General features: G+C 43.3%; 1 protein-coding gene across 4 annotated transcripts in view; it reads left to right on the forward strand.

Moving 5' to 3' along the window:
* The window catches only part of NCKAP5L (NCK associated protein 5 like), an 89,043-nt gene extending 69,954 nt beyond the window's left edge, over positions 1-19,089 (forward strand). For 3 of the 4 annotated variants that reach the window (XM_075852220.1, XM_075852219.1, XM_075852221.1), the window contains exons 9-13: positions 703-868; positions 3,298-3,364; positions 4,707-5,009; positions 11,234-11,349; positions 17,907-19,089. In XM_075852220.1, coding sequence (XP_075708335.1) covers positions 703-868; positions 3,298-3,364; positions 4,707-5,009; positions 11,234-11,349; positions 17,907-18,137 — 883 coding nt within the window. In that variant the 3' untranslated portion in view covers positions 18,138-19,089. The remainder of the gene's footprint in view (positions 1-702; positions 869-3,297; positions 3,365-4,706; positions 5,010-11,233; positions 11,350-17,906) is intronic. The other variant, XM_075852222.1, reaches the window with a different exon arrangement.
* The last annotated feature ends 866 nt before the right edge of the window (positions 19,090-19,955 follow it).

A 19,955-nucleotide genomic window follows, 5' to 3' on the forward strand; every position in this document is an offset into this window, starting at 1 on the left:
AAGAAAGTCATTAGCATAAAGCTAAAATAGGTAATAACTTGGGGAAAATCGTTTTTCTAAATAAAAACCACTGCTGTAATCTACATTACGGCTCCAATCACATTATGTACAAGATAGGCCACTTATAATCTGGTGACAGTCTCTTTTAAGAGAACAAAATGCGCCTCACATTTTAAAGAGAACCTTTCATCTTCACATACATGTGGAGCTTAGTGCACCATGTAATAGGCGCTGCTGCACAAACCTTGTCTTACTTTAAAGAAAAATTCTATCCTCCTCCGTTATTTAGATATCGGTGCTGTTGTGTTTTGCATCCGATATGTAAATAACACCCCGAACTGTCAATGGGGCATTTCCTTATTTCTAAATGGCATGGGGACGTGTTACTTATTGCTGTCCAATCGGCTCCAGACAGTGTGAGAGCTGCATGCTCTGTGTGATCTCTCTCGCAAGATCACACAGTCTTGTCTTTCTGCAGCGATCATGTACGGAGGAGGATAGAATTTATTTTTTTACGTGAGACAAGGTTTGTGCAGCAGTGCCTATTACATGGTGAACTCTGCTGCACATGTATGGGCAGATGAAAGGTTCTCTTTAAACACATCTTTTAAGGTGCATTCTTTTTAGTGTTCTCTCGATTGGCGTCTGTAGAGAGCAGAAATGAAAGGACCTTTAACAAGAAAATATTGTTCTCCTATTTAGGGTGGATGGAAAGGAGGTTCCTGCAGAAGGGCGGCTGGAAGGGAAGACTCCACTTCGAGACTTTCCCAGGTTGTCACCAGAGAACAAGGAAGCACGTCCATTTCGTTTACCAAGGAATGGGATGGTGGCACATGTCCAGCGGTGTGAGCAGAAGAGTGTAGATCAGGTAGAGGCAGAGGCGTAGCTATGTTCTCCAGCACCCGGGGCAAAGATTTAGTTTGGCGCCCCCCCCAACCTCTTTCCCGACATCTCCTTCCCCCTCGCCGTGTTTGTTTTCTCTACCAATCGACGTGTAATTTCTTTTTATGTAACGCGAGCATAAAATTATTTGTACATTTCACAAGCAATATGGTTCTATACACAAAACACCAGAACCAAGCTCGGTACATATATACAGCCCCAGAACAAATACAGCTCAATTTAGTGCAACCCCTGCCGTATAGGTTTGTACGGCGTAAAACTACAGCTCCCAGCATGGCCCGACCAATGGTAAGGATATGCTGGTAGATGCCGTTTCACAAAAATAAATCCTATCATGATCATACCACCCATCATCTCGCTGCAGATCATACAGTGACTACAGTGCTGATTAGAGGCAGAATAAACATTTACATTAGGTGACGTCTCAGATTCTAGTTATTTTTCTCCATCCGGTCCAGACCTCTATGATGACTTCTCCCGGTCACAGCCCATTTCTGCAGTTTGCCGCTCACATGTCTTCAGCTTCTCACTTTACCAACATTTCTGCACCTATAAATAAAGATAAAGTGATCATTATACCACACACTACGCCCCTAAATACAATAGCGCCAAACACTGCACCTCTAATTCTAATAGCACCATACACCGTGTCCCACACACACACTGTGCCCCCTGTAGATAGTGCCTGCCATAGAGCCCCCTGTAGATAGTGCCTGCCATAGAGCCCCCTGTAGATAGTGCCTGCCATAGAGCCCCTGTAGATAGTGCCCCCATATAGACCACCCCTGTATATAGTGTCCCACAAATAACTCCCCCTATAGTGCTCTACAGATGGCCCACCCCTGTATATAGCCCCCTGTAGATATAGCCCACCCCTGTATATAGAGCACTACAGATAGCCCACCCCTGTATATAGCCCCCTGTAGATATAGTCCACCCCTGTATATAGTGCTCCACATATAGTCCACCCCTGTATATAGTGTTTCACAGATAGCCCACCCCTGTATATAGCCCCCCCTTGTACATATAGTCCACCCCTGTATATAGTGCTCCACAGATAGCCCACCCCTGTATATACTATATACAAGAGTGGGCTATCTGTGGAGAACTATATACAGGGGTGGACTATATGTACAAGGGGGCTATATACAGGGGTGGGCTTTCTGTGGAGCACTATAGGGGGGAGCTATTTGTGGGATACTATATACAGGGGTGGTCTATATCTACAGGGGGACGATATACAGGGGTGGGCTATATCTACAGGGGGACCATATCTACATGGGGACCATATCTACAGGGCTGGGATATACTCAGGGGGGCTATATATACAGGGGTGGGCTATACACAGTGGGGCTATATCTACAGAGGGGGGCTATATCTTCAGGGGTGGGCTATATACAGGGGGCTATATACAGGGCGACTATATCTACAGGGGGGCTATATACTGGGGTGGGCTATCTATGGAGCACCATATACAGGAGTGGGCTATATCTACAGGGGGCTATATACTATATAGCCCACGCCTGTATATGGTGCTCTATAGACAGCCCACTCCAGTATATAGCCCCCTGTAGATATAGTCCCCCTGTATATAGCCCAGCCCTGTAGATATAGTCCCCCTGTAGATATAGTCCCCCTGTAGATATAGTCCCCCTGTAGATATAGTCCCCCTGTAGATATAGTCCCCCTGTAGATATAGTCCCCCTGTATATAGCCCAGCCTTGTAGATATAGTCCCCCTGTAGATAGACACCCCCTGTAGATATAGTCCCCCTGTAGATAGACACCCCCTGTAGATATAGTCCCCCTATATATAGCCCAGCCCTGTAGATATAGTCCCCCTGTAGATAGACGTCCCCCGTGTAGACAAAGTCCCCCCCGCAGATATAGCCACACACTTCTATTACAATTTAAAAAAATAAATAAAAAAATTTAAAACTCACCTTATTCCCGCTCCCACGCCGTCCGGCAGCCATGGAGACCTGCTCTCTTCTGCGCAGGTCTCCAGGGGGTTGAACACAGCGTCTATGAAAGGCGCTGATTGGCTGGGCAGGATGACTTTCCCTGCCAGTCAGTCAGCGCCTTTCATCGACGGAAGCGTCACTGGTACAAAAGGTACCAGTCGCTTCATTCGTGGAAAGGCGCTGAATGGCTGGGCACGGAACGTGCCCAGTCATTCATTGCTTCTAATTGTACCTGTGTTCTTGCGACACAGGTACAATTATAGTGCAGGAGGAGGGGGCGCTGGCGCCCCCCTCTGAACTGCGCCCGGGGCACATGCCCCGCTTGCCCCCCCTAGCTACGCCCCTGGGTAGAGGCCTGGAATTGAAGTTAAATTATGGCAGAGGATATAAAAACCTAAAACATGTTACTAGCTACTTTCTTTTCCCAATAGACCCGAGAGGTGGTTCTACCTCCAGATGAGCGGATTTCGGAAACTATTACTTCTCAGCACTTTGCAGGTATTTTCAAATGTTGTCTTATTCATTTTACATTTTAATGCTTATACGGTTTTTAAAGAGTCAATCCACAGATTACCTTATAATAACCTTTGCCATTACTGATTTGTCCAAATATTTCATTTATTTTTTAATAAGAGTGCAGTCACACGCGGAAGATTTTGTTGCAGAATGTTCTGCGACTAAAAATCAGTTCTATTCCTCTGAATGGGGATTGCAGATATCCCTGCAACTGCTCCAGAAACCACCCCATTCAGATGTATACAACTGATTTTCAGTCGTTGAAAATTTCTGCAACAAAATCTGCAGTGTGTGACTGCACCCTTAGGGGATGTTCACACGGAGTATTTTGGGGGAGGAATATCTGCCTCAAAATTCCGTTTGGAACTTTGAGGCAGATTTTCCTCTCCCTGCACGCCGATTTTCGTGGCGATTTTCGTGCCGTTTTTTGCCCGCGACCATTGAGCGCCGCGGGCATAAAACAGCGCGAAATACGCTTTCTCTGCCTCCCATTGAAGTCAATGGGAGGTCAGAGGCGGAAGCGCCTGAAGATAGGGCATGTCGCTTCTTTTTCCCGCGAGGCAGTTTTACTGCTCGCGGGAAAAAGACGCCGACGCCTCCCATTGAAATCAATGGGAGGCGTTCTCGGGCCGTTTTTGCCGAGTTTTGCGACGCGGTTTCCGCGTCAAAAAACTCTGTAAAATACTCCGTGTGAACATCCCCTAAAAGTAAAACTTTTCTTTTGATAAAAATAAAATTTTAAAAAATAAAGTATCAGAGCTAATAGCAGAATTAGAGCGAATTCATAAGCTGAGGAAGTGCTGCGGACTTTGTGTGAAATCCACAGCAATTTACAGTACAATTCATGTGGATGGGATTTTAAAAACTCCATTCACCTGTAGCGAAAATAGTCCACGCTGAATTGAGGGCATGCTGCAGATTTAGAACAAGTGTAAAAATCTGTTCGGACCCCATAGCATTTTGTTTACATCCTCAGCACTATGACCTGTCGTACATCCAACATGACTGGCAGCAAATCGCTGGCCGCAGTAGTGATCAACCGTTTAAATTGACCACTAATGTGGGCATCAATTAGCTGCTGTGGTCACGTGTCATGTACCACATTTCATATTGATAAGAATTCACACAACACGTTTGGAGCCTATTGGGGTATATTTTTAGAGGTTGTTGGAGGTCCTTCCATATGTCTTTTTGAAATTTCCTTTCTTCCATCCCCATTCATTTTACTTCATTACTTCCATTTCATATCATGTTTCTTTTCAAATCTGTTTGATCTCTCAACATTATTCTTGTTTAACTAATTTTCATTTCCCCCACTCCATAGCTTGTGATTCACTCACTCGGACTCTGGACAGTGGTATTGGGACATTTCCTCCTCCGGATTACTGTGGAGGGACTCCTAACAAAAATATCCCAAAGTTAAAAACTAGGCTAGACTCTCCTTCTGTACTTCCAGTGGGAAGGTTTTCTGCCTTCCCCAAGGTGCCCAGAAGAGCTAGAACCTTGGAAAGGGACATGCGAGGTGTGGAAGAGATGTTTCCAAGTGGACAACACCAGAGTGTCCCAGCATTCCATGCACTATTGGCAGAACCAGAACCGACCATGAGTCATAGGATGTATGGAGAAGGTTTGTGTTTTGAGTTTTCCAGACCTATGTGGTTTTCTGCTATTTAGTGGTGGGAGTAGCAGTGTCATTTTCTGTTGTCTTTAAGCAAATTAAAGTTGAATGTCATTGAGGATTACATCCTAGTTGACTTGTACTTGTATTTAGGTAAAATTTTGGGACGAAGCGATAAACTCCAGCCCTCACAATAATTAGGCCTTTGCTAGCTTAAAGATGACCTAGCCATTCTGAGTAAAACACAAAAAAGCACAGTAGATGAAATTATTAAAAATATTTCCTATACAGATCATTAGCAGAACGGTGTAATCCTGTGTATAATAGGACACAGGATTTACTTTCATTTCAGCAGAATGAAGTCCAAATCCTATGAGATTCTCTTTTCTGGGAGATACCAACTGTGAAGGGGCAGGAGCTGATTCTAAACAGCATCTGAATGGCAAAGTGGAGCCTTGTTCTCAGGGCCGGCCTTAGGTTGGATGGCGCCCTGTGCGGGACTCTCTAGTGCTGCCCTCCACAAGCCAAAAATTAACCACATAAATACACAGGAACATATACAGGCGCAGAAATACAGACCGGAATATATACAGACCCATATATACCCACACAGGCACATATATACATAGTACAGATAATGTAGTTGTTTATCCTGCAGTCCCATGTAACACCACAGACAAAACAGTGATAACTAGGAGTACAAATAATGCAGTAGATGTTCTCTGCAGTCCTATGTAACAAACAGATAACACACTCTAACTATACCCACACAGGCACACACAAACACACACAGAGGTGTGTGTGTGTGTGTGCACATTTATATATATATATATATATATATATATATATATATATATATATATAACCACACACACACACGCACAAGTCACATTATTATGACCACCATCTAATATTCAGAGTAACTGCCATGTGCATCACGGACATCATCTTGTCATGCTGGGAGTGACTCAATAAGGTGCTGGTAGGTTGTCTCCGATATCTGGAGCCATGCTGACTGCAGTGCATCCGACATTTGCTGGAGGGAGCGTGGGGGAGGATCCACAGAGCGAACAAGACGATCGAGGTGGTCCCACAGATGCTCAATTGTGTTCAAGTCTGGTGAATTAGGGTCCTTGGAAGTCTTGGTTTGTTCTCTTCCAACCAGTGTCGGACATTTTTAGCCGTGTGACATGTCGCATTGTCTTGCTGTAAGATTCCATCTGCCCCAGGGAAGACAAACAGCATGTATGGGTGGACGTGATCTGGAACGATGAATTCATACCCAAATCGGTTCAAAGTGCCTTGCACATTGAGTGGGCCCAGAGAATACCATGAAAAAATGACCCGGACCATAACTCTGCCACCACCAGCTTGTGTTCCTCCAGCAATGATTGCAGGGTGTTTGTTCTCTGTTTCTCCCGCCTTACAAGTCAACGTCCATCCGTTCAATGAAATAAAAAAATGACTCATCGGAGAAGGCAACCATTTGCCAATATTCGGTGCTCCAATTCCAGTACTGCCGTGCAAATTGAAGCCTTTATTTCTGATGCACCTTTGTTATCATAAGAGCAGTGACTATCTGTCTTCGGAGCCCCATATGCAGTAGGGTTCGCTGAACTGTTGCTTTAGACACGTGTCTGGTAGCCCCGTGGTTGCGCTTCAGTGAGCTACTCACTGTAGTGTGTCGTTCGGCCCTCGCGCACCTTCGTAGCAAACGTTCACCTCTCACATCAATGGCATGTGGTGCTCCGCAGTTTCCATGTCTGTTATTCCCATGGTGCCATTTGTCCACTCACGATACACTTTCACCACAGTAGCACACAAACTGCGCTGTTTGAGAAATCCTGCCACCCTTGGCCCAAAAGCCAATTAGCATCCCTTCTTGCAACTCTGATAAATAGCCCCTTTTACCCATGGCAACGAGTGATATGTGTTCAGACAGCCAAGCCAGTCCACGACACCGCACTTCCTTCATGGGCTACGCGCTGCCGACGTCGAAATTAGGAGGTGGTCATTTTAATGTGACTCGACTGTCTATGTATGTATGTATATATATATATATATATATATATATATATATATATTTATATATATATATATATATATATTACAAATGAAAATTATATAGTGAAACATATAAAGTTTTTTGTTTTTTGTTTTTCTTATTCTATTTTCTGTACATGAGTATGGGGGTGGTCATCTTGCCCGAGCTGCTGTTTAACAGCATTTACAAATATGCTTTATGTAAGAGAGTTCTAGGCAGTGGTAGGCGCAGACAACAAATTGCAAGAACAGTATATGCGCCCCTCCAATGACTCATAGCCTCTCTCACAATCCTACCATAATTTTGAGCTATAAAATTTGTTAGTCCCTCACATACAATCTAATGGACAGTAGGAAGCTGCTGCCTGCTTTTGAGGTTGCAGTGGGCCCCCTTAACTGCTGGGCTCCTTTGCAGCTGCACAGGTTGCATGTATGGTAGGGTCCACCACCGGTTCTAGGCATGCTCTGCAAACTGTACCCTGTACAGGGAGGGGGAAAAGGGGAGCGGTTATAATTACCTACTGTGGAACCTGTGTTATCGGCCTCAAGCTTTAATTTGAGTCTATCACTACATATACACTGAGCAGAAAGCCGTGACAGGGATTGATCTCTGCTGTTACTTCTAGCTAGAGCATTTATAACTAAATTGGAGATAAAAAAAACAAAAACATTTTCCTAATATATATTTGAGAGAGGTTTTATATTTTGGTCTACTGTTACTTGATGAGGTTTCTTAGGAAGTGATATGGCCTCTTTAACCAGTGGCGGATTAAGTAGACCATGGGCCCTGGGCTGTTACCCAAACTTGGGCCCCCCTGCCGCGCCGTAACTATTTTTAACACTACTTTTTTGGGCAAGCATTAACAGTGTTACGATTTCCCTTGTCACAGGGCTGTGTCCCTACATACTGACAGTATCGCACTGTGCTGGGACACATCCTCCTGACAAGGGGAATTGTCTATCAGTCCTGGACTGTAGAAAGACTTTTTGTGAAATACAAGGATTTTCTATAATAAACCTGTCAGGAGAGGTGACAGATTCTCTATAAATCTAGTGACTCACATGTGACGACGTCTCAGATTCTAGTAGTTTTTTTTTCCTCTTTTCTCCTCCATCCGGTCCAGCGCTCATGACAACTTCTCCCGGCCATGACTCATTTCTGCAGAATTTGCCACTCAGACGTCTCCTCACTTTTCCAACATTTCCACACCTATAAACGAAAATAAAGTTATCATGGTGCCACATACTGTACCCATAAATATAATAGCACCAAACACTGCGCGCCTGAATGTTATAATACCACACACTGTAAAACACCACATACACACAGCCCCCTGTACATAGTGCCACACACAGCACCTGTAGATATTACACACCCCCATAGATATCGCCATACACAGCCCCCTCTATATATCACACATCCCCCACCGTAGAGAGCGTTACACACAGCCCCCTATAGATGGTGCCATACAGCCCCCCCTGTAGAGAGCGCCACACAGCCCTCCCCCTCTTGTAAATAGCACCAAAAAGCCCCCCCTATAAAGAGCGCCACACACATACCACTGTGGATAGCACTACACAGCCCTCCCCCTTGTATATAGTGCCACACAGCGCTCCCCCTTGTATATAGTGCCACACAGCGCTCCCCCTTGTATATAGTGCCACACAGCGCTCCCCCTTGTATATAGTGCCACACAGCGCTCCCCCTTGTATATAGTGCCACACAGCGCTCCCCTTTGTATATAGTGCCACACAGCGCTCCCCTTTGTATATAGTGCCACACAGCGCTCCCCCTTGTATATAGTGCCACACAGCGCTCCCCCTTGTATATATTGCCTCACAGCGCTCCGTACACATTTAAAACTTTATAATATAAATATATATATATATATATATGTATCAGTGTGATTGATTTGATTTTATTAAAAAATATTTTTACTTTTTGAGATACAGCTGCTTTGTATCCTGTATCCAGGATCCACCTCAAATCTATCCCATCGAAGATTATAATTTAGCGCAGGGCCCGTTTCACTGATCCCGTCAGTCCTGCTGACCTGACGGATACAGGATACAAAGCAGCTGTATCTCAAAAAGTGAAAATATTTTTTAATTAAACGTAATTACAAAGTTGCACCAAACACACATTTTTATTAAAAAAATGAAAAATATAATAACTGCTGAGAGCTCTATGGGGTGGGGGGGGGGAGTTATACTGCAAGGGGGTCTAACCATCTGACTGCAGGCAGAGGGCTCTAGGAATAATCCCGCCTTCCACCATAGGGTCCTCAGTAGTTACTATACTGCAAGGGGGGGGGGGGGTTGAGCGTCTAACTGACTGAAGAGAGCTCTATGGGGGGAAACTATTATCCCCCCATAGAGCTAGCTGCGGTCAGTTAGATGGTTAGCCCTCCCCCCTTACTGCATAATCCCCCCTAGCGTCGGCCAGTGACTTTAACCAGTTCAGGACCGGACTATTTTGAGCCTTCAGGACCAGACACCGTATATACATTTTTAGCACACGTTAGTTAAATGGCTATAACTTTTTTATTTGTTGGGCTAACGACGTGAGTTTTGCGACGTTTTTTCCATAGACAATGCAGGTTTCTTTTTTTTATCGTTTTTATACACGCCTTTTTTGCTATTTTAGAATGTTTATTCATAAAGTTTGAAAGTAATAGTAAAAAAATAAGCTTTTTTTTACGTTTCAGCTATTTTTTTTTTGTAATAACATAGGTTTACCCTAAAATAGACCTTTTATTTGTGATCATCATTGTTTACCGTAAATTTTAATATATTACATGTCTATATTAGGGTAATTGGGTCAGCGCTAGCGTTACAACAATGATTGGCGGGGGGGAAAGTTTTTTTCTGGGGTGGGTATTTTATGTGTATTTATTATTTAATTTTTTTTTGCACTTTACTTTACTATTTTTTTATTACTATGGTCTGTCCCTCAAAGGTCAAAAAAGATATATATTTTTTTTCTTTCTTTTATACCATGTTTTTCCACAGGGGAAATCAGCCCTATCATAGTGACTATTGTCACCTACTGGGCTGTGCTGGGTCTAGTTAGACCCAGCAGCAGTCTGTCAGTAACGGCACCTGGCGATCATGTGACCAATCACATGATCAGCGGGAGGAATAGAGACAGCGCCGCTGCTTCTGTCTCTATTCCTATACACAGAGCGCATTGATCGCTGTATAAAAAGACATCGGAGAAGATAGAAGCAGCGAAAGCTGCTTCTATCTTCTCCTCAGGGTCCCCGGCAGTCACTGACAGCCGGAGACCCGACATTCAGCTGCCCGATCGCGCGGGCAGCAAGTTAAAACCCGAGCCGTAAAAAGTCTATGGCTCGGGTTTTAAGGACCCTGACCGGTGGCCGTAAAAATACAGCCAGCGGTCGGGAACCAGTTGGGCAGGAGGATAATCCGGCAGCCAGTACTAACCTCAGCGATGGTGACCGCCCGCCCGGCTCTTCTCTTCCAGCTTTGGAGTAACAGAACAGCCGTCCGTTGCTGTTCTGTTACTCAATGGCGGCGCCCGCACTGTCAGGGAGGCGTGTCCTAAGCACTAGCAGACGTGCTTAACCCCTTTTACCTACCCCGGCCAATTCCCTGCTCCTTCTCCCCATCTCCGTAGCGGCAGTTAGCAGCGCTAGCGCGCTGAATAGTTTTATAAGACTATGTGCGGTTCGGGCTGCCATGGGCCCCCTGGGAGCCTCGGGCCCCGGGCGGTGGCCCGAACCGCCCATATAATAATCCGCCACTGTCTTTAAGCACGTAAGACGCTAATGCTCGTTCTGAACAGCAGGCTGTTACTGCATCAGGAAAGCATTCACCTGCTGATCATGCAAGCACAGGAAGTGTGCCCATGCAATCAGAGGCGGGGCAAGAGCTGTAACGGACAAAATAAAATCCGCTGCAAAATTGTTTGTGTTTTTTTCTGAATTTTTGTGAAATAATAATGTATGCCAATTTAACGCTAATGTATATGTAACAAAAAATGGCGCATATATAAAGAACTCTATAAAGCCTCATAGAGCTACGTGAAACAAAGTGGTTACAACTGCTGGAATGCAAAGAGGAAAAATATAAATAATAGTTCTGGTCCTCAAGGCCAAAATTGGCCCATTAAGCAAATAGACTTAAAAGCAGTTAACAAAATTGTTGTTTAACCCCTTATCTTGCAGATTCCAATAGAGATCGTAGTCTGCCCCAGCAAGGAAAGAACTGGACCTTTCCCAATACAAAGGTCAGCGCTGGCTCTCCAGAGAACTTCAGGACTAGAGCACATGAGCTGGAAGAGGTAAGTGAATTCTAACAAATCTATTGTATTATCTAAATGAAGAAAAACAAGGATAACAAAGTTGTTTGCCACATGCATTACTGATGAGGCTAAGTTTTAGCTGGATTTTATTTCCGTGACTGGAATCAAACCCTCCTCCAATATGTTGCACTGATTTAAGGATGTCACAGCTTGAATGAACACTGAACATAGGAAAATCCCAGCCCTTCCTCTATTCATCTCCTCCATTCCGTTGATTTCATTTGTCTCATATTACAACCTAGGAATATATAAAAAAAATATGTCCCAGGCGCTGAATCTTCCTCCACCACCTCAGTGTTCTGTCTTGATGTAAGACAACCGTCTGGGGCAGGCGCCTCCCCCCTCTGCCCTGTCTGCAGTAGGACAAAAAGATTGAGTCCCATCCCCTTGGCTAGGCCCCGCCCATGAACCTTCCCTTAGCCAAAAATGGAACAGATCAGCAGGAAATTGTCCCCTGTGTTCTCTGCAGAATTTCTACAGGATTGTTTGCTTCCGGAACGTGTAGAAAATCCTGTAGACTGACAAACACTGGGGGCAAATACATTTCATTTTATCATTAATTTCTAGGTTTAGTGTTCCATTAATCTGCACCTGTCACCTGTGCGTAACGGAAGCGGTTTGTTAGCTGAAATCTTGAAAACTATGCTAACCCATTCATTAATGGTCTGTAATGGCAATGTTTGCTATGTTTATGATGGTACGGAGTTTAAAGGAACACTCTAGGCACAACTGATATACCGTGTTATACCTAGTGCAGGGTCTGAGGGGGCAGTGCACGACACAGGGATCTTTGAATTGGAAAGGAAAAACAGTGCATCGGTTTTCCCTAGTGTGTTCCTTGCTCAGGGTTAGAAAAAAGCTATGCTTCTTTCCCCCACAGACACTACGCCAAGTCTTTGTCTGGTATTTCAGCTCCGCTCCAGTGAATAGAGCTGAGCTGCAATACCAGACAAAACTCATGGATAAGAATGCCGCTGTTCGTGGAAAAAACAGCCTTTTTTTCTAATTCTGGACAACCTCTTTAATTGAACGAATAATCAGAGGCACAAAAGGTACTTTAGGGGCCATTTCTATGGGTGCCTTATTATGGCTCTGTACAACTTGGTACTTGTATGGAGCTTTAATAGGACCATGTGCATGAGATCGAAGGTATGAGATGCTGTGCAATTGTAGAGCGCTAAAGGGAAGAAATAATTTAAAATGCTACTACACAACACATGGAAATCATTATGTGCATTGTTTTTACAGCACGATATTACGCTCTGAATTTTCTATATCTGGGCACCACTTAGTGGCAGAAATTATATATTCACCCTGCACTCGAGTGACTTATCAGACGTTGCTTAAAGAGGCTCTGTCACCAGATTTTCAAACCCCTATCTGCTATTGCAGCTGATCGGCGCTGCAATGTAGATTACAGTAACGTTTTTCTTTTTCAAAAACGAGCATTTTTGGCCAAGTTATGAGAATTTTTATATTTATGCAAATGAGCCTTTCTTATGTCCAACTGGGCGTGTATTGTGTTCGTTACTTCTGGGGGGGGGTTAACTTGTTTTACTAGCTGGGCGTTGTGAATAGAAGTGTATGATGCTGACGAATCCGCATCATCCACTTCTCTTCGTTACCACCCAGCTTCTGGCAGTTCACAGACACACAGCGTGTCCTCGCTCATCCGACACGATGAATTTCTTGTGGGAGGAAGTGTGTGACGTCACAGCGTGATCTCGCGAGAACACGCTGTGTGTCTGTGCACTGCCAGAAGCTGGGTGGTAACGAAGAGAAGTGGATGATGCTGATTCGTCAGCATCATCCACTTCCATTCACAACGCCCAGCTAGTAAAACAAGTAAAAACGCCCAGATGTACATACACAATACACGCCCAGTTGCCAGTTGTACATAACTTTAAACACGCCCAGTTGTACATAAGAAAGGCTCATTTGCATAAATATAAAAATGCTCATAACTTGGCCAAAATTGCTCGTTTTTGAAAAAGAAAAATGTTACTGTTCTCTACATTGCAGCGCCAATCTGCTGCAATACGAGATAGGGGTTTGAAAATCTGGTGACAGAGCCTCTTTAACAAAACTTTATTTTGCCATTTCTATCACCATCTCGCATATTATCAAGGCTGGAGCTGCAATCTGCACCGCAAAGTGAGCAAGATTGTGTAAGAGCGTAGATACAGAGATAATCACATCTCCAGTTTACCTTGAGGAAATAAGGGAGTGAGCTGTCACCAGAGAGGAGAACCCAGTGCCTCTTGTCTGTTATGTTCAGGGAATACCCGCTTAATTAAAAAGTAATTAGTTCCTATTTTATCTCACTGTCTCAGGATCTTAGCCAGAATAAATGGGCTGTCTTAAAGGGGTTTTCCGAGTTAACACTTTTTATGTGTCAATGCTTTTAACCTCGGAATGTGATTACATTTGTAATGCACTTACTGTATCAAAATTGGCCCAGTTTCCCGATGCTGCCGTGGGGCACATGACTGGTGATGTCACTCTTTGCCCGCTCTGTTTACCAGCCGTATACCGATCACATGGTCAAACTGTTAAAAGTTTCTGCCTGGTAGACCGCAAGTCACTAGTGACGTGCCGTGTATGGGCTGTTCTGTTATACAGCCAGGAACGAGCATGCAAGGTCCCTGCTGTTCTCTCGCTTGTCCGCATGCACGATCCTGGCTGTATAACAGAACCGTGTGATAGATTGATGCGCGTCTGATAGATTGTTACTGAGGCCTCTATAGAGTTAACTTTAGGACCACTGAACTTAATTCAATCATGTTTGACGAAAATCTCATTCCAATGGTCCGGTTACTTGAGACACTGTCAGACCTATAATGGAGTTTGCAGCTGTTTTTTGGGCTTGTGGGGCAGAGGTCTGTGGCCAGAATGGTGCCTGAAGGATGGCCATAGGCATTAGATATTCAAAGTAGATCCCACTTTTAGCAACCAGATCTGACAAACTATCCAATATCTATGGCTCTACATAAACATTAGATTGTCAGTGGATCCCACCAACACTGGCTTGCTATAGCAACGTATATCTAATGTCTATTGTCCCCTAAAGACCTAGCAACTGAAAAATATTCTCTTAAAGGCACTGTACTCAGCGCCCACCCTGCACAATTGTGATCGTCAGATGCGTCTTAGACATTTTGATTTGAACAACACAAAACAATAGCCGGTTATCCTTCTCATTCCAGCATTATCACACAATGTTGCACTTTATGATCTTGGCAGACGTTGCCAGCTGTATCATTTTGTTTAGCTTTGGCTTGAGAAGGGAGATTTATCTACCTCCCACCATGCCTGAATAACAATTTATGACATACCCAAAAAAATCTTGGAATGTCCCAGTTCCTCTCAAATGGGCAGTAACACCTTAACGACATGGCCTATTTTGGCCTTTGGGAGGCAGTAATATTTTTATTTTTTCCATCACCACATTCCAAGAGCTATAGGTTTTTTTGGGGGGTTTTTTTTTCCCCTGTATACGTTGCCTAATTTTTTGCTAGAGAAGTTGTATTTTTTTAACGGTACCATTTTGGGGTACATAAAATTCATTTGATTTTTATTAAAAAATTTTAGGGGGCAGCAAAAAACAAAACAAACAGCAATTCTTCAATTAGTGTTTTTTGTTTTTACTCCATTTATCTTATGGGATAAATAACATTTTAACATGATTCTACTGGTCGTTACGTTTACGCTAACACCAGATAGGTATTTTGACTACTTTTGCACAATTTTTAAATGGACACTGGCTTTTCAAACAACTATGCTACTCTAATAGTATACCTGTTGTATATATCAACTTTAAATTTGAACAGTAAGTGAATTAGTGTTTTTATCCATTCAAATTCTGCACCTGAGAATTATCCGGTTTTTGCTACAACTACTTTCTTTTAGAGTAATACTGACAGGCAACCTATTGGGCCCGGCCTGCCATGACAACCCATCAGCACCCCTCGACCATGTTGGCACCAGTGGCGTGATAGAGGGAAATCATTCTATTTCGGTTGAACCCTTTTTAGATGATGTGCTCACTACACCGTGTTCCAAATTATTATGCACATTGGATTTAAGTGTCATAAACATTTAATTATTCGTTTTTCAATTAAACTCATGGATGGTATTGTCTCTTGGGGCTCTTTGGATCATTGTAATCAATCTCAGACACCTGTGATAATTAGTTTGCCAGGTGTGCCCAATCAAAGGAAAACTACTTAAGAAGGACGTTCCACATTATTAAGCAGGCCACAGGTTTCAAGCAATATGGGAAAGAAAAAGGATCTCTCTGCTGCCGAAAAGCGTGATATAGTGCAATACCTTGCACAAGGTATGAAAACATTGGATATTTTAAGAAAACGTAGGCGTGATCATCGTACTGAGAAGATTTGTGGCTGATTCGGAGCACCGACTGGTTAGTTCAGATAAAGGCATAATGAGGAAGGTTTCTGCCAGACAAATTAATAGGATTAGGAGAGCAGCTGCTAAAATGCCATTGCAAAGCAGCAAACAGGTATTTAAAGCCGCTGGTGCCTCTGGAGTCCCGCGAACCTCAAGGTGTAGGATCCTCCAGAGGTTTGCAAGTGTGCATAAAGCTTTTATTCGGCCACCTCTAAACAATGCTCACAAGCAGAAACTGTTGCAGTGGGCTCAGAAATACATGAAGACTAATTTTCAAACCGTGTTGTTTACTGATTAGTGCCGTTCAACCTGGATTATCCAGATGAATGGATTAGTGGATGGTTGGTGAATGGCCACCATGTCCCAACAAGGCTGCGACGTCAGCAAGGCGGTGGCGGAGTCATGTTTTGGGCTGGAATCATGGGGAGAGGGCTGGTAGGCCCCTTTAGGGTCCCTGACGGTGTGAAAATGACCTCTGCAAAGTACGTAGAGTTTGACTGACCACTTTCTTCCGTGGTACAAAAAGAACCGTGCCTTCCGTAGAAAAATTATCTTCATGCATGACAATGCACCATCTCATGCTGCAAAGAATACCTCTGTCATTGGCTGCTATGGGCATAAAAGGAGAGAAACTCATGGTGTGGCCCCCATGTTTCCCTGACCTCAACCCTATTGAGAACCTTTGGAGCATCCTCAAGCAAAATATCTGAGGGTGGGAGACAGTTCACATCAAAACAGAAGCTCTGGGAGGCTATTCTGACATCCTGCAAAGATATTCAAGCAGAAACTGTCCAAATACTCACAAATTCAATGGATGCAAGAATTGTGAAGGTGATATCAAAGAAGGGGCCCTAAGTTAACATGTAACTTGGCCTGCTAAGTTTTTTTTTGATTGAAAGAGCTTTTGATTTCTGTAAATATGACATCCTCATGCTGCAAATTCAACAAATTACCATTTTAGTTCTCTTTACAACCTTTAAAATGTTTTGATCTCTGTTGTGCATAATAATTGGAAACAGAGCATTTTGAGTTTTTTACTTCTAAAAAAAATAAATCTGTTATTAGATTTGTTCAATAAAATTTGCATTATACTCCAATGGTTGATGGCTTGAAGATTATACTGACTGTCATTTGCATCGACTATTTAGGAAAATCAGCGAAAAATAACATTTGCATAATAATTTGGAATGCGGTGTATTGACTGCAGCATCTAAGAGTTCTCTTATCCCAGCAGTTACAGCAGGATTTCAGTTGTAAAGCTGCACCTACTTGTGATCGTGCGGGCAGAGCTCCTGTGCCCATGCCATCACCATGATGTAAAAGTACAGTTGTTCGCGGAAAAAATTATCTCCTCACGATGCACTATTACAGTATGGCGTATAAGTTTGTTTATCTGACGGTTTTGTTGCCTGACTGTCCCCATAAATATGCATGCTCCTTTTGATTGAGTTTTTTGCAGTCTCCTGGTGGAAAAAAGATACAGGCATGTACAATCCAACATGCTCCAGCTGGCAGATATTAGGGGACAGTCAGGCTGAGAAAATGATCAGCGCTCCAAAAATAATTAAAGAAGCACTCCTGCAATTCCCTACCCGTTTGAAAATGGGATTAAATGCAATGTCGTGATGTGTTTTGGATTACTGTGTGCTTTATTTTACCGGTAGCGGCTTTATTCCTGGTCACGTGATCTCCATTGTGACTATCCACATACTACAGTGTCCGCTGTAGAGTACCGGAGGTCAGTAATCGAGGCTCAAAGACTTGCATTCAGACACTGACTTCCAGTACTTTCAGCAAACGCAGTAGGAATTGCAAAGTCAGAATGGAGTTCTTGTGACCCAATGGCAGCCAGGAATGAAGCACCCAGTACGCCAATACACATCACTTCATTGCATTTTAGTCACATTTTCAAACGGGGGGGAGATTTTATTCCTTGAATGAGTAAACCTAATGTGTATGGCCAGCATTAGGTGGAACTCCAAAGCTGAACGTGTATAGCTAGTGCTGGGGAGTTAAACTATGCAATTCATATGCTGATCTATGAAAATAAGAAATGATTGAAAATATATCTATTGCTGTTGCTCCAGTAATGTCTTTTAAATTAATTTCCACTTCTTGTTTTACAGCTTCCTTCCGAAGGGGACAGAGACTGTGATATGTCTGAATACGCACATTCCTCGCTTTGTTTTCCGGGCAGTGTGAGCAGTCGTACTCCTAGCACTTCTGAAGTTGGAGATGAGGGAACAAGTGAAGCCAAATCTCGAAATAATGAACAGGGTCAGACTGGGCTGGAGAACTCCGAATCCTTGAGTGATTCATTATATGACAGCCTTTCATCTTGTGGTAGCCAAGGCTGAACATTCCTACAACCCTTTATACGTCATGCGGCCTGACATCTTTACAAACGCTCAAAAAGTAGATGGACAGTGTCGGCTGCTATGTGGGTGCTATTCTATGTGGAGTCTTTGTCCTTTTCATGACCTTGTTGGTTGCTCCTCTAGAATGACCTTGTACTTCCCACATGAGCCTCAAAAATCCCAAGTATTAGAAATATCCTAGAGTCTTGCTGCCTCTGGCCTTACAGGTAAAGGTCATGAAATACCACGGAACTGTTGCCTCATTCTCTGCCTCATCCTCTCCCTGGTTGTGGAGGGTTCTGAACTTGCTCTTCCCTTGAGTTGCTACTCCTCTTTGTAGATTACCATTGTTCTTGTGTTCTTTTTTTTTTTTTATGTCTAGTATGGGCTTCCCCTTTACTATGCATCTATACCACCAGCGGATATGATGTCATTCAATGCAGGAAGGCTGGTGAAGGGGAATTCCCGGGTTATGAGAATACTTCACATCTGTGTCTCTCTGATCAATATCCCAGCAATGTGTTAATGCACTGATCCAGAAGCAGAATATTCTATCTTTAGCTTTTTATCAGGGAGTACGTTTGGAAAAAGTCCATGTATTTTAGCTGCATATCTGGTTTTTGTGATTATTAGGGAGTATTGACTAGTTTGACTTGATGTGACCTTTCCATCCGTGGCCCCTTGTGTTATTTTTTCCCCTTTTTGTTTATATTTGTGCCGTTTTATATAAATCTATATATTTTTATTTGTGTAAAATGTTTTGTTTTTAATTTTCAATTTTCCAATGCGTTGTTGTTTTTTGCGGTTTCTCTTAAGATGGTGCTAACAGGAAAATATCCTTTCGTCCGGTTTCTCCTCTTACGCTCATTTTTTTATTATTTGATACCAGTCTCTTATTTTGTTTTTTTTATTTATTAAGTTATTGTGACTTTTTTTTCTGCCTCCCTTTCTTTTTAAGCTAAAAATAAAAAAACGAAAATACAACTGTTATACAAAAATGTCTGACTTTCTTTAGTTTAAATATTTGCACATTTTTGCAAACCTATGCGTTTGTTTGTTTGTTTGTTTGTTTTCTAATCAAGCTGGAGTAAATCGATCATCTAGAACTTCGCTACTTTTATATGGGGTCATATCCTCCAAATAGCTGCAAATAAATAATTTAAGGCTATGTTCACACGGAGTTTTTTTGACGCGGAAACCGCGCCGCAAAACTCTTCAAAAACGGCCCTAAAATGCCTCCCATTGATTTCAATGGGAGGCGGGGGCGGTTTTCTCCCACGAGCGGTATAACCGCCTCGCAGGAGAAAGAAGGGACATGCCCTATCTTCGGGCATTTACGCCTCTGACCTCCCATTGACATCAATGGGAGGCAGAGAAAGCGTATTTCGCTGCGTTTTATGCCCGCGGCGCTCAATGGCCGCGGGCGAAAAACGCTGCGAAGATCGGCGTGCATGGAGAGGAAAATCTGCCTCAAACTTCCAAATGGAATTTTGAGGCAGAAATTACATCGCCACAAATGAGTGGTTCTTGAAGACCATTTCAGAGGGATACAAGAGATAGAGTTCTCTACATCCCCCCCCCCCCTGAAAGTTGGTGATCACATCTCTCCCCTCCAGCACTTTATAATTAGCCCTGATCAAGGGAATCCAGAAATTGCTGAGATGGAAGTAATATCTCCAGTGCTCGTGGAAGAAATAGTAATAGGGGAAGGCCACTACTCCTGCCTATTTCTTGAGAAAAACCAAGTGGAGTTTTCGGGATTATAATAAACCCGAAACCCTTGAATTGATTTGTGATATATCATTGGTTCAAGAGGGA

The sequence above is a fragment of the Rhinoderma darwinii genome, chromosome 2, assembly GCF_050947455.1.
Source record: "Rhinoderma darwinii isolate aRhiDar2 chromosome 2, aRhiDar2.hap1, whole genome shotgun sequence".
Taxonomy (NCBI): Eukaryota; Metazoa; Chordata; class Amphibia; order Anura; family Rhinodermatidae; genus Rhinoderma; species Rhinoderma darwinii.